At 48.0% G+C, this 13,638-nt stretch overlaps 2 protein-coding genes across 2 annotated transcripts; one reads left to right on the top strand and one right to left on the bottom strand.

Moving 5' to 3' along the window:
• The first annotated feature begins 254 nt into the window (after positions 1 to 254).
• On the top strand, positions 255 to 5,561 carry LOC123182652 (uncharacterized). Its single transcript, XM_044595299.1, has 3 exons — positions 255 to 609; positions 725 to 1,082; positions 2,248 to 5,561. Exons 1-3 carry the CDS (start codon positions 563 to 565, stop codon positions 5,173 to 5,175), a joined length of 3,333 nt encoding a protein of 1,110 aa, XP_044451234.1. The 5' UTR covers positions 255 to 562; the 3' UTR covers positions 5,176 to 5,561.
• A 253-nt stretch (positions 5,562 to 5,814) lies between these two features.
• Positions 5,815 to 7,491, bottom strand: LOC123182653 (GDSL esterase/lipase At5g45670). Its single transcript, XM_044595300.1, has 3 exons — positions 7,115 to 7,491; positions 6,862 to 6,986; positions 5,815 to 6,754 (listed from the first exon to the last, which is right to left on the bottom strand). Exons 1-3 carry the CDS (start codon positions 7,359 to 7,361, stop codon positions 6,029 to 6,031), a joined length of 1,098 nt encoding a protein of 365 aa, XP_044451235.1. The 5' UTR covers positions 7,362 to 7,491; the 3' UTR covers positions 5,815 to 6,028.
• Positions 7,492 to 13,638: the final 6,147 nt, after the last annotated feature.

Genomic DNA, 13,638 nt, shown 5'->3' with positions numbered 1-13,638 from the left:
CCAGCCAAGCTACTGCCACTACACCACGCAGCAAGCTCCACAAATACTCACCGATGCCATCACGGGTAGTTTCACTTTCACTCCATTATCTTGCTCCATTGCAGCATCTGCTGGGCTCTTCACGTTCAAAACCACCATTATCAGAGCCCAGACCTAACTCGTAGGCAAGCAGCAGCACTGACTGCAAACAGTAGTGGCACGAGAGGGCAAAGGACGAAGCTTTTTTTTACTCCTTTTTTTGTTGCTCTTGCACCCATCCCCACCGCCCGGCGCGGCGCCGTACAGTAATCACGGAGCGCGCGGCGCGCTCGCACTGTCACTTGTCGCAGCAGAGCTGCGGGAAAAGCGGCAAAACACCACGCGGGCCGCGCCCTAGGCCTACCCCCCTGCGCCGCACCCCGCGCCGCGCCTGGGCCGCCGCACGGCTCCTCCCTTGGGTCTCCCCCCCGCGGTCTCTCCAGTCCACTCCTCTCCTCACCACCGCCGCCGAGGATGGCCGCGTGCGCCGGGAACAGAGCCGGGTGAAAGCGGGCGAGCGGACCAGGGAGGGAGCCCACCCGCGATGGCCGCCACTGCAGGCGGCGGCGGCGGCCCGTGCTTCTCGATCCGGTACCGCCTCAACTCCTTTTCCCTCCTCCGCATTGCGCGCCGCCGCCGCCGGGCGCCCACGGGGCGGACCTCTGACGCTGCTGTTTCTGTTTCGTATGTGCGCTATGGACGGCAGGGGGTACGCGGCGCGGGCGCGGGCCGGCGCGGCGGACGAGGGCGGGAGGTGCTGGCCGCTCGGCGGGCCGCCGGAGCCGCTGCCGCCGATGGAGGTGCGGCGGTTCCGGTGGTGGGCGGACGAGGCGGCGCTGGCGGACGACATGGACGACGGGGAGGAGGAGCGGAGGAACGCGGCCATGCGCCGGAAGCGCTCCGTCGTCGAGCTCTTCGCCGCCGTGCCGCGGGTCGCCGGCGACGACGGGAGGAAGGTGAAGAGGAAGCTCGACAAGGGGAAGCAGCCGGCCGGGGCCCAGGCCAATAAGGGGCCCAAGAAGGACAAGGCCCCGGCTGAGATTGCTGCGAGTGCGAGGAAAAAGGTGCGGTTTTTCTTCCACCAAGCTCGCATCTGCATAACTTGGATTTGGATTGGAATGCGTTTGTTGGGAGAAGTGATTTATATGCCTGGTTTTCCGGCATCTATAAAACTTATCCGAGCTCTGTGAAGCAATTTCCGGCCATGGGAGAAGTGATCTTGCAAGCAGTAGGATGTGGATCCAGCGCAATGGCTTGCCAGGAAGATTGTATTGAGCGGACTAACCTTCTAACCTCTAACAATCAGATAGTTTCTGCCTCTTCCCCACACAAAGGCGGCTAGGGTTTCCTCTCTCTTCTCCAGATCTATTGGAGTTTGGTCCTTACATCGCTTCAGCATCTATGGGTGGCCCAGCGGCAGCCTCAGTAATCTTCTTCTAGTAGCTTTCTCGTTGCAACAGTGTTCTGTTGGTCAGTGGATGTGTGCTAGAAGTGTTAGCAGCACTGGTGGCTATGCCAGGTCTGGGTGAGGATGATGATGGACCTTCGTTTTGCTTGGTGCAGGATGGTTGGTTCGCTTTCGTCATGCAGACCATGCGCAAGTGGTGGCACCGGGTCGGAGCGCCAGCAAGCTTGGGGCGTGGCCCTGCTGATGTTCCATCGACGTTGTCTTAGTCCCGTCGCTAGGGTTTTGGGCTTCAATTGCAATCTTCAAATGCCATGAGGCAATTGGAGCTCATTAGGTGCTTGTTTTTATTTGTGCAGCGCTGGCTGCTCTCGTCCTTGTAATTGTCCCCTTAAGATAAATCAGATCTGACATGCCTTCGGGTGTTTTCCTCTAAAACAAACAAGCTTGTATTGATGATTTGCAAGTAAAGAATAGGTGTGGATTGTGTTTAACGTGCTCTTACCGTAAGCAGTATGTCGGTCCGTGCTTGCTCGTGCAGTCTTGTGTTCTTGCTCCCTTACTTCCTGATAAACCAGTAGATGGCCAAAGCTTCATACTTGGATCATGCACATTGGTAGGTACACCCACCTACTCAACTGTTTTGCAAAACGTCGCAGTGTAAAACATGATTAGTATGCAATCAATATATATATACTTTGAGTTGAGTTGCATGGTGATATCTTAATTATGTTGCAATTGGACTCTGTATGTGCTATACTGCTTTTTTACCATGTGAAGGCTATCTCACTTAGAAGGGTGATCTGTCATCTTTTCCTTTTCAGGAGAAAAGTGAAAATGCGAACGCTAACTCACTTAGCATTTCTCAATTATTTCAAGATGCCATACGAAAGAGGAAGCTCAAAAAGTCTCCTAGCAAGAAAAGGAAAAATCAAGAGGTCTCAGTTTTACCGAACAAGAAAAATACAAATGGAAGCAAGAAGTCAGTTTTGTCTAATCAGAAGGCTATGGAGAATGGTTCTGAAGTTCAAACCATTCTTAAGAAACACTTAGGAACAGGAGAGGGAACATTTCTGAAAAACTCTGATGTCACGTGTCCGTCAAAGTCTTCGCTCAAATCAAAACATGTTACTTTTTCGGACACAGCTGACATATGTGGGTTGACTGCCTCCCAAACTGAAGATAACACGGAGCAATCACAGGTGGTTCAGGCATCCCAGCAACCGTCCCAGAGAGACAATTCTCAGGTAGTCAATGATCAGCGCAATACAGAAGAGCCAGAGTTGGTGCATCAGCGGATAGATGCTTTATCGGGGACTATTGAGCAGGATAGCAGCTCTTTATCTGAGAAGGTAGGTTCAACTGGTGCCTCCCATACTGTTCCACTTACCAAACCTGTGTATCTGAATCATTGCATAGAGATCTCTAAGAGGGACAACGGCAACCGTTTGAGCTCCATGAGCTCAGCTGCCCTGCCTAGTCCAGGGCTTGCTCAAAAGTCTGCTGGCGTTAACTTCCGTTTGCAAGAAGGCCCATGTCTTGGTATTGGGCGTCAAGCTGAAGAAAACTGTCAGATGATGCCAAGAGGACCATCTGTTCCTGCTGGTTTAGCAGTCAACAAAAGACCAGAATATCTTATGAGAACTCCATTGCCACATCCTTATAGTTCTGGCTATGCTGCTTCTCTCAAAGAAGCATTGGATAGGAATAGAAGCACAATTCTTCAGGAAAGGTTGATTGCTAATTGCCACTTGACAGAAGTTCATCCTAGTGTTCTTAGATCTGGTAATGACGTGGTGAGCAATATAAACACCTCAACAGGATCAAACAAATCAACAAATGCACAACCTACAGTCTGTGTATCTGCATGCAGGAACATGTACAGTGACGGCTATATGGGTCTTCCTATTAATTCGCATGGTGAATTTGTCAGGGTTCAAACTGGTGGTACCCTTAATCCCGATGAGCTGCTTAAAACACAATGCTTGGGGAAGGATTCTTTGCATCCTTCAACACCTCCAACTTTCTTCACACCTAATACTTCCTTGGATTATGCCCATTTAAGAATCAACCATGAAGCTCCGCCATTTTTTACAGTTGCTAATTTTGGTATTCAGCCAGACCCTCGTCTTATCCCCACAATGCAAACTGCACTCAGTATGGGATTCAGACAGCGTCCCAGCTCTGAAAGAGTGGAAGTTAATAACCATGCAATTCCCAGCAGCATATATTCATGCCGGAACCAGCAAGGGAGTTCGGAGCAATGTTTGGGCGCTCGATTCCTGGGACATGATGATCAACTGCTGAAGTCACTTGAGATGCAAAGCTGCTTCCCAAGACAGAATTATAAGCAGAATATCCAACCTGCTGCTGAAATGACGATGCGCCTAATGGGCAAAACAGTTAGTCTTGGAACCGGCATTGGGGGTTTAGAAAACTGTGGTCCATGTTCAAGTAACCAAATTAGAGCTGAAGATCGTTACTTTCCGGGGATGTGCGCACAAGTTTCTCCGCAATTGTTTCATGAAGGTTTGGCTGATCCCGCTGCAACATTTAGGATTTTGAATGGAGGAAGACCACCATCTGAATATGCATCACGTTTTTCTTCTGTTCCAGCAGCTGAGCAAGGGCCCGGTTTCAGCAAAAGTAATCAGAGTCGTCAACCTCAACTAGCCGTGCCAAACAAGGTGTCTATGCAACCGGTGAGCAGGTACAATGAGGTCAGACTGGGGCATCAGCGACCAGCTGTGGCAAATCAAGTTCAGAGTACTGCTAATCATCTACAACCTGGTCCTGCGCACTGCGGACGTACCGCTAGTGTTGCAACAAAGCCATCTTACGATCCATGGAACAAGTTCAAAAACATTGCAGAAACAAGACCAGGGCCATCTCAGTTCAGCCTTTTCCCTGAAAACAGCAGCAGCATGACACAAATGACCCCAATATCCAACTGTATGTCTGGCTACTCTGTTCAGAGCACTGCTGCATCATCAACAACTCAAACAAAGTTTACCTCACTCCGTCCATTGCCCCCTTCAATGGTCTCTTCTCATGTTTTTAGCAGTGAAGCTGCACGGCCTCATGGATCTACTGCATCCCGGCCACTAGTTCCCCTGCCTCGTGAACCAGGTAAAAGTAATGCTCCAGGTGGTGTGATCTTTGAAGACAAGGGGAGCATGAAACAGGCCACCGTAGTAGCATCAAGATCGAGTCTTGAGAGTTCGAAGCAAATCAACAAGAGTTTCAAAGGACCGGCAGAAAAGGATGATGTGTTATTGACATCACCAAAAAAACCTTGCATAGCAGTACGAAAGGACCTAAATCCGCCGCCACTCCTGGTAGAAATCTATGGATCCAGACCAGGTGGGCAGCCCCGAGATATGCCAGTTCGTCTCAACGGTGGGCAACCCCGAGATATGCCAGTTCGTCTCAACAGTGGGCAACCCCGAGATATGCCGGTTCGTCTCAACAGTGGGCAACCCCGAGATATGCCAGTTCGTCTGAGCGGACCTGAAACAATTCTTCGAGCTGTAACCAGTGGTGCAAATACACGTTCGGCGTTGACAGATTCTTCCAGTACTGCGGGTACTAGACCTGTTAAGTTGCAATCTGGAGCAAAGCACATACTCCAGCCATGTGCTAGTGCTAGCTTGGACCAGGTGGATTCCTGGCCTGCGCGGTCGGTCATACAGCTTGAAGTGGAGAATGATGCTCGCGCAGTAGGTGCATCGAAGAAGACTGACCTGTGCTGAAGCTGCAGAGTTTAACCGTTCCCTGGGTTAATGAGTCTTTTCGTCGTCATCACTCATCGGACTAGCTAATCCTGAAGAAACTTCGTACCAAGCCCAACCTGAAACCAGATAAATGATCTTATGGGACGGAGCTGGCATCTTGCATCAGTTTCTCCCGTAATATCGCTAGCCCTTCCCTATTGTTGTTGTAATATGCTCATGGCTCCTCCATTTAGGTTAGATTGTATTTGTCCTCGAGCAATCGGCAGCATCTCTGCCCTTTCATCTTGGTTAGATGGTAGTTTCAGCTGGGATAGATGGAGTTTTCCAGCATTGGAAGAGAAGTTCTGTTATTTTCCCAACTGTTCATGTTGAAACCATTATCGTTAGTTTGTTTTCGATCGATCGATTGGCGAGAGCCCTGCCTTTTCATCTTGGTTAGATGGTAGTTTCAGTGCTGCCATAGGTGGAATTTTCTAGCATTGGAAGGGAAAATCTGTTGTTTTCCTCGTGTGATTTTGGCTGTGGTGGTGATACGAAGCCCCAAGCTTTTCCTTGTGTTGTTGCTGCATTCCTACGCATATGCTTCTGCAGACTAAATTCTCCCAACAAACTAATGAATTCTGTGAACTGCAAGCTATTCTTCTCAGCCAAAGACAGTTGTTTATACAGTATTATATTAAGTGCTGCACAATCGTAGTACATGGTTGGTTGCCCATCTAAAACACTGTGAACTGAGCAAGAGAGTACAGTTGCAAAATTCAGACGCAAACGTATCATCTTGTATGTGTTGGCACACCGCAGGATCAGAAGTATGCATATCCTTCACCGACACCAACGGCGGCAGCCGCCGTCGTTCATCGGAACGACCGGGCTAGAGGCGCGCGAGGGTGCGGAGGTCGACGGGGTGCACGTCGGAGGCGAGCCGGGCGACGTAGGCCCGCTGGCCGACGAGCACGTTGGCGGCCTCGGTGGGGTGGAAGGCGTCCCAGAAGAGGTACTCGTTGCGGTTGGGGCAGGGCGTCTGGAACGGCAGGCAGGTGACCTGCCCGTTGTTCCTCCCGACGCCGCAGCAGCCCCGGTTGGTCACCTTCAGGCCGTGGCCGCCGGGCGCCCGGAGGATGTCGGAGAAGATGCCGTCGATGTTGATGTAGGTGAAGTGCGCGCCGGGGAGGAGGCGGTTGAACTGGTCGACCATGCCGACGAGCCGCTGGTTGAACATGCGGACGGCGACGTTGATCCAGTCGACGCAGGCCACGCCGTTGGCGCTCTGCGTGGCCAGCTCGTTGGGGCTGCACCCGACCTGCCCGACGCCGATGAGCGCCACCTTGCGCGCCCCGTAGCTGTAGAGCACGCGCAGGAGCTGCGTGTAGCGCGCCGCCAGGTCGTCGGCGTACTGTGCCGGCGTGTAGCGGCTCCCCGTGTCGTAGAAGGCCGGCATGAAGTAGTTGTTGAGGTAGTCGTTGCTGCCCATGCCGACGGTGAAGATGCACTGGCTGAGGTGGTTCGCCGCCGCGTCCTCGTCCCCCAGGATGCTCACCAGCTGCTCCACCGCGCTCTGGTAGTTCTGCACCTGCCCGCTGAAGCTGATGCGCCCACCCTGCAGCCAGAAGCATTTCTTCAGGCTTAGGAATTGACATGGGATTCGAGATTCTTACGTAACAGAGCGCATGGTGTACAGGGAATGTTGGAGTGCACCGTGCATACCAGCTGCTGCCCGGTCTCTTCCCGGATGCCGGCGGCGGCGGAGGCGAAGTTGACGCCGGTGAGGAGCTGGTCGCTGGTCGCGCCGGCGAAGGGGGGGATGAAGTCGTCGAAGCCCAGAAGCTTGGCTGCACCCAACGCAAAAACAGAGCAAGACTGACTTGTAGTACAGTGGAAGCAAGGCGCCGTACGTGCACACATCTGCCATGCATGCATTTTGCTGAAAGCACGCAGAAAAAAAAGGTTTTGTGCTTACAGATGACGTCGACGGTGGTGAGGCCGTTGGAGAAGCGTCCGGTGGGACCGCCGGCGAAGTCGACGCCGTAGGGCGGGTAGTTGGCGCGCGCGAGCGAGACGATGCCGTTGTTGTTGCCGTTGTCCACCAGCGAGTCCCCGAACACGAAGTAGCACGGTACCTGCGCCGCCTCCCCGGCCGTCGTCGCCGCCGCGCCAAGCACCGCCAGCACCACGGCCAGCGACCGCCAGCTCGCTCGCCCCGCCATTGCACTAACAAGTATCCTTCTCGCCTTCTCGGTGACACTGTGAGTGTGCCGCTGCTGGATGGAGTGAGTGAGATTGATTGTGATCGCGACAACACAGAACACACAGAGGGGATATGCGTACTGTTATGCTTGTGTGTTATTTATAGGGCTGGTGGGTTGGGCAGCGGCGGTGCTGGATTGGACCCTAGAGAGAGGATTGGGTTTTTTGCCACTCGCTGTTAGGTCCGGCATTTACTTGGAGGCGGCGGGCAATGTGCGTGGGCCGGTGAAGCAAGCTGCTCACTCCATCAGTCCATCTACGATACAATATGTTACTAAAAAAAAACAAATCTACGATACAATCTACGATGCGGAGAGTGTAAACAAAGACCGGCACGACGGACTTATATACGGACGAACACACAGTTTGGGGAACAGTCCTGACGGTGACTGGAGAGATGCAAAAATGTTGAGAGTCGATATCGACACACCGTACGCACGGTGCGTGTATAGCTCAAGGACGATGTAGCTAGCCCGTCGGTTGCTTGCTGATTGGGCGACCAAAGCGTGTCGAGCTATACGTTTGTGCGATACATCCATTTTCGAGATAAGTAATTCCGAACGGAGGGGGTACAATTTTGAGCAACACCGACGTACTAGCTAGTCGATCGACCGCCTCAACAGAGGAGCTAGTTACTGCTTACTGGAGTGCTGCTGCTGTTTGTACTCCAGTACGTAAGGCGCTAATAACTCGCCGACATTTCCCAGTCCAGTTTACCAGCAAGTTACCGGATCTTGAGCTATCGCCCCGTCCGATCATCATGATCGGCGTTAGTCACCCCGGCCGGCCCGGTACCGGACACCAGACAGACTGTGAACGCGCACACTGGAAGCTTGGAAAAGCTGGCCATAAAACCGGAACAGATAGGCCAATCATCAACATCCAATAACCCATCGAGCACGCCGGACATTCCACATGCGTACACATATGAACGGCGTCGCCGAGTGGGGATAGATCCATCGATCCGTCGTGCACGCCGTCGTACGCATGGAGTGCAGCGCCCACACAACACACTATAGCCCGCCAGCCAGCCCGTACACTGGATTGATCTGGCCCCGCTCCACGCACGCCAAATTTAATGCGCCGCCATGGTGGCTGGCGGGCTAGAGAGGTCGCCTTGCAACACCTTGGCCTCTCCCATGCATGGCTCCGCCTCCGCGGAGGCAGTCACCGTGGCACGCACGGCACGGCCGGTGCGGGGGTCCGGGGCAACTCGACTCTGTACTTGCAAAGTTGCAATGCTCAATAGTCAATACCGTTGGTGCATGTGCTCCCTTGGATCTGGTTCTGGGCGAGGAACGCACGGCACGTACCAACGCGTGTCTGCTACTAGTAGTACGGTACCATGCATATGCATGTGCTGCTGTGCATGTAACTCGATCCAAATGTTCCGGCGAGGAGCTTAGGAATTTCACGACTTCTGTTGTCCGGGTTTCCCCATTTTCCATTACTTTCAGTTTCATAATAGTTTCATGACGAAAACACCAGCCTTGTAGAAAATTTTGAAGCAAAAAATTATAATTTGAAACTAACCAAGGAAAGTTCGACGCAGTAAAGGTAAAGGAAAACCCACTGTCTAACCCCAACCTTAATCAGGATCAAACTGAGGGATGTGAGAGCATCTATTATGTAAAATAGGGCATTCGAAAACAGTTTTAGGGCACCAAATTTTTTCCCTTCCATATATAACAGATGATATAAAATAAGGGATTGTCTATTTGACATTTGACTGTTTTTCAATTTGAAAACAGTCAAATATCCTGACCAACCAGGAAATTACAGCTGTACTAGCAGGCAAATCAACAAGAAGGAAAAAATAAACACCTAAACGGGTCGGGTAACCATCTAACCCGGTTTGCCCAACACAACTAAACCCCCACCAATTCAGGGACCACAACAGCCGAAGCTTGCAAACCACGCAAGAGGCCAAACCCCACCCCCACCTCCCCCCCAAAACGCCCCTCCCTCCTCAAACACTAGACATATCTCACCTAACCAGATCTGGGGACGCCCATGGGACTGGGAGAGGCGACCATGACAGATCGGGGAGGAGGAGATCGCCCAGGAAGAGAAGAACGAAGAGGAAACACAACATTGGGAGAGGGGGATGAACCTGCTGATCACCAAGGAGATCAACAACATGATCCACAGGTCAGCAACTCTCTCTGCATCAACTTTCTTTCCCCCTCTTAGGATCTCACGTTGACAGAAACCTGAGAATTTCCTTCATCTACAAAAACAGAGGGGCATAGATCAACATCAGAAAACATTCATGAACCTGGTCAAAAAATGCACTGTCCCTATGTAACTAGTCTTGTATCCTGTAAATTTACAGTGTAAGTTCCTCCTAAATTCCAGTGTAGTAATGGTTCTATACCAATTGAAGTAATTACATTGCAAGAACAGAAAATTTACTGTGTAAATTGCTCCTAAATTCCAGTGTAAAAATGGTTCTAGACAAAATGAAGTAATTACAATGCAAGAACAGAAAAATTACTGTGTAAATTCCTCCTAAATTCCAGTGTAAAAACGTTTCTAGGCAAAATGAAGTAATTACATTGCAATAACAGAAAATTTACAGTGTAAGTTCCTCCTAAATTCCAGTGTAGTAATGGTTCTATACCAATTGAAGTAATTACATTGCAAGAACAGAAAATTTACTGTGTAAATTGCTCCTAAATTCCAGTGTAAAAATGGTCCTAGACAAGTGAAGTAATTACAATGCAAGAACAGAAAAATTACTGTGTAAAATCCTCCTAAATTCCAGTGTACAAATGGTTCTAGGCAAGATGAAGTAATTACATTGCAAGAACAGAGAAAAATTAGACTGCAAAAATCATAGCAATGATACAGTTGACAAGAAATTAGACTACTAGAAGCAGACTTATTGGAAGTACACGAGAAAATACACCGTAAACTACATTGTAGCTACCTAGAAAATTCCAGTGTAAAAATGATGTGTAGCTGACCGTTCTTACTGTAGTTTGGTATTTTGCAGAAACATTCAGAAATCTAGAAAATCAAAAATACAGTGCAAAAATGATAGAACATTAGAGAGCAATACCAAATTTCGCTTGCCACGTATTTCAGGCTTCACTGAACTCGCCACCCTGCAAAAAACAATGAAGACAAGTTCAAAAATCCAGTGTAAAAAGATGCTAGAAAATTATAGTGTGAAATACTATATAAATAATCCTATACCTAAAACATTTACATAGAAAGTACAAAAGAATTTACACTGTAACAACCCTGTGAGAATTACATAGGGGGTTACAATGGAAGCAAACAAGAATTTACACTGTAAAAGTACCATGTGAGAATTACATAAAGTTAAAAAAAAATACAAAACATGCTTTGCTGCTCATGATTATGTTAACACTGACATTCTACTTTGCAATTGTGACAGGACAGGAGCATAGTGACGGCAGTGACTGAAGAGGATCTATTGAGAATGTCACAGGAAGAACTCATATTAAATGTGAGATGAACTAGCTAAAACTTTGCAGATGTATTTAAAATGCATAAAAGCTAACAAAATTGTGATGCAGGAAACATTTTCTTTCACCGCACTCCTTCATTCCGACATTATATACAAGCTAAAAAAATAGATGACTTTTACCAAAGTATCATGCTGACAAAAAAATATAAATAAAAAATACCAAGTATCACATTGAAAACAACAACTTTTGATGAAACTTGCAGGTACATTTAGGAGATGGATGTACAAAGATTAACGAAATGTTGTACGAAAACCCCAGGAGCAAATCAGATGAGAGTTTCATCACAGCAGGATATGACAATGTGAGCAAAAACAACAGCGGTTACAAGCAAATGCCAATGGAAAAGCACACTAACAATCTTTACTTACTTTGCAGACACTGGAGGCAGACTTGCATCATGAAATGGCACCAAGTGAAGATGGGCGGACATAATCCAATCCCTGGCACAATAACCTGTTGAACAACATGAACCTGCAACAGGTACACACCAAAAAAATTCAGAAAAAGTCAAATGATGAGCAGAAACATTGCATACAAAAAGAAGTAAAACAAAATCACTAAAAGTTGCAGGTGCGTGAAGATGTTGATCCCACTAGAGCAGACATTAACACGAACTCAAGCACAGGCGGGTATGAAGAAGGAGATAGAGAGGAACAAGAAGACTCACTTGCACAAGATGGAGACGACGTATATCTTGATGAAGAAGACATTGAGAAGTTCTTGCAAAATGAACAAGATGCAGCATCAGAAGGGAATCTCATGAACACTAGCAGTAATTTCAAGCCGCATCTAGGCATGCAATTCAAAACAAAGGAAGAAGCACAGGAGTATTTCAATTTCTACTCAAAAGTGGCAGGCTTTTCAGTGGCTATAGTTGCAATCTCAAGAACAACAAGCAAAAAAGGAACAATGAGGTAATAAGGATCACTATGAAGTGCAACAAGTGGGGCAAGACAAAGGAAATAGAGAAGGACTGCATAGTGCCCATGAGAAAATCTATAGTCATTGCTAAAACAGATTGTAAAGTTGTGATGGTCATATCAGAAAAAGGAGGCTTATGGGAGATTACAAGACAAGAGCTAGAACACAACCATGAATTAACACCAAATAGTAGATTCTTCAGGTATCATAAGTACATGTCAGATGAAGAGAAGTGCTTGATAAGGGTTTTGAAGCACACAAACCTGGAAACAAGAAGGATAGTTGCTGTACTAGCTTACTTGCGAGGAGGAATGGCTCATCTTCCCTACACAAAAAAGCATGTGACTAACTATGCAGCGACAGTAAACAGAGATATTGCAAACTCTGACATGATGGAAGTAGTGCAAATGTTCAACAAGAAGCAAACAGAAAATCCTGGATTTTGCTACTCGTTTGAGCTTGATGGAGAAAATAAAGTGAGAAGCTTATTCTGGACAGATGTGCGGTCAAGAATGATGTATGACATTTGTGGTGATTGCATCAGTTTTGACACTACATTCCTAACAAACAGATACAATATACCGTTTGCACCCTTTGTGGGCATATCCCCACATGGCAACACATACTTGTTTGCTTGTGCATTTATCGTCAATGAGACAAAAGAAACATTTGCTTGGTTGTTCGAACAATTCCTGATGGCTATGGGAGGAAAGCATCCTATATCAATCATAACAGACCAGGACAAGGCAATGCAAGCAGCAATTGAAAAAGTCTTTCCTAATGCTACCCATAGGAGCTGCCTCTTCCACATAAAGAAGAAGGCAGAGGAGAAAGTCAGGCCCTGCTTCCAAGCTAATGAGGGACTCTATGAAGATTTCCAGGACATTGTGGACAACTCCTGAACGGTTGAAGAATTTGAGACACACTGGCAAGAAATGATAGAAAAATACCAAGTTCACCACATCAAGTACTTCAACAACATGTGGGAAAACAGGAAAAAGTTCATCCCAGTGTATTTCAAGGACAAATTCTCCCCATTCATACAAACTACAGCGAGAAGTGAAGGAACGAATTCCCTTTTCAAAAAAGGGGTTGGAGCTAAATTTAGTGCTACTAGCTTTTTAAGAGAGTATGACCGGATACTTGATGTTGTGCATGACAGGGAAGAAGAATGCGACCATGTTAGTAGAAACAAGAAAGTTGCACAGAAAGCATTTGGGTCAAAATACAGCATAGAAAGGCAAGCACATGAGCTATACAACATTGGAATATTCAGGAAATTCCAGTTTAAAATGGCAGACACAACAAGGCTGCATGTCTTTGAGCAAGAAAAGGACAAATACTACATTGTGACACAAGCTGAAAACTACCCCCAAAAGGAAATCCGGAAAAGGTTGTACCTAGTGCAAGTTGGACTAAAAGAAGAAGAATACTCTTGCATCTGTTGCGCATTCCAAAAAGATGGCCTGCTGTCCTCGCACATACTTCGAGTGATGATCCATCTCAACATCGAGAAGATACCAGAAAAGTACATCATTGACAGATGGAGGAAGAATGACTACAAGCTTGATATTACAAAGACACCAGCTGTTGCAGCCGAGAACTCCACACTAAGGTACAATGTGTTAGCAAGGAAATTGGTGCATGTGGCATCAATAGCTTCAAAGAAGAAGAGGAAGTATGAGTATCTGTTGGGAGAATTAGACAGTATACAGAAAAGGTTACGGGAAATGGATGACGAAGAAAAAACAATGGATGCGGGGCAAAGTGCAACAACAAGAATAGTTACGTTTGTACCAACAACAGGAGAGGGAGA

Source organism: Triticum aestivum, chromosome 1D (genome assembly GCF_018294505.1).
Source record: "Triticum aestivum cultivar Chinese Spring chromosome 1D, IWGSC CS RefSeq v2.1, whole genome shotgun sequence".
Taxonomy (NCBI): Eukaryota; Viridiplantae; Streptophyta; class Magnoliopsida; order Poales; family Poaceae; genus Triticum; species Triticum aestivum.
Note: the sequence above shows the minus strand (reverse complement) of the source record. Positions and strands in the feature narration are given on the sequence as shown.

Coding starts and splice junctions, on each gene's coding strand:
- LOC123182653 (XM_044595300.1), bottom strand. CDS start 7,361: ATGGCGGGGCGAGCGAGCTGGCGGTCGCTGGCCGTGGTGCTGGCGGTG. Junction 6,987..7,114: donor CACCACCGTCGACGTCATCT/GTAAGCACAAAA, acceptor CGTTGGGTGCAG/CCAAGCTTCTGGGCTTCGAC. Junction 6,755..6,861: donor AAGAGACCGGGCAGCAGCTG/GTATGCACGGTG, acceptor TTCTGGCTGCAG/GGTGGGCGCATCAGCTTCAG.
- LOC123182652 (XM_044595299.1), top strand. CDS start 563: ATGGCCGCCACTGCAGGCGGCGGCGGCGGCCCGTGCTTCTCGATCCG. Junction 610..724: donor GGCCCGTGCTTCTCGATCCG/GTACCGCCTCAA, acceptor TATGGACGGCAG/GGGGTACGCGGCGCGGGCGC. Junction 1,083..2,247: donor CTGCGAGTGCGAGGAAAAAG/GTGCGGTTTTTC, acceptor TTTCCTTTTCAG/GAGAAAAGTGAAAATGCGAA.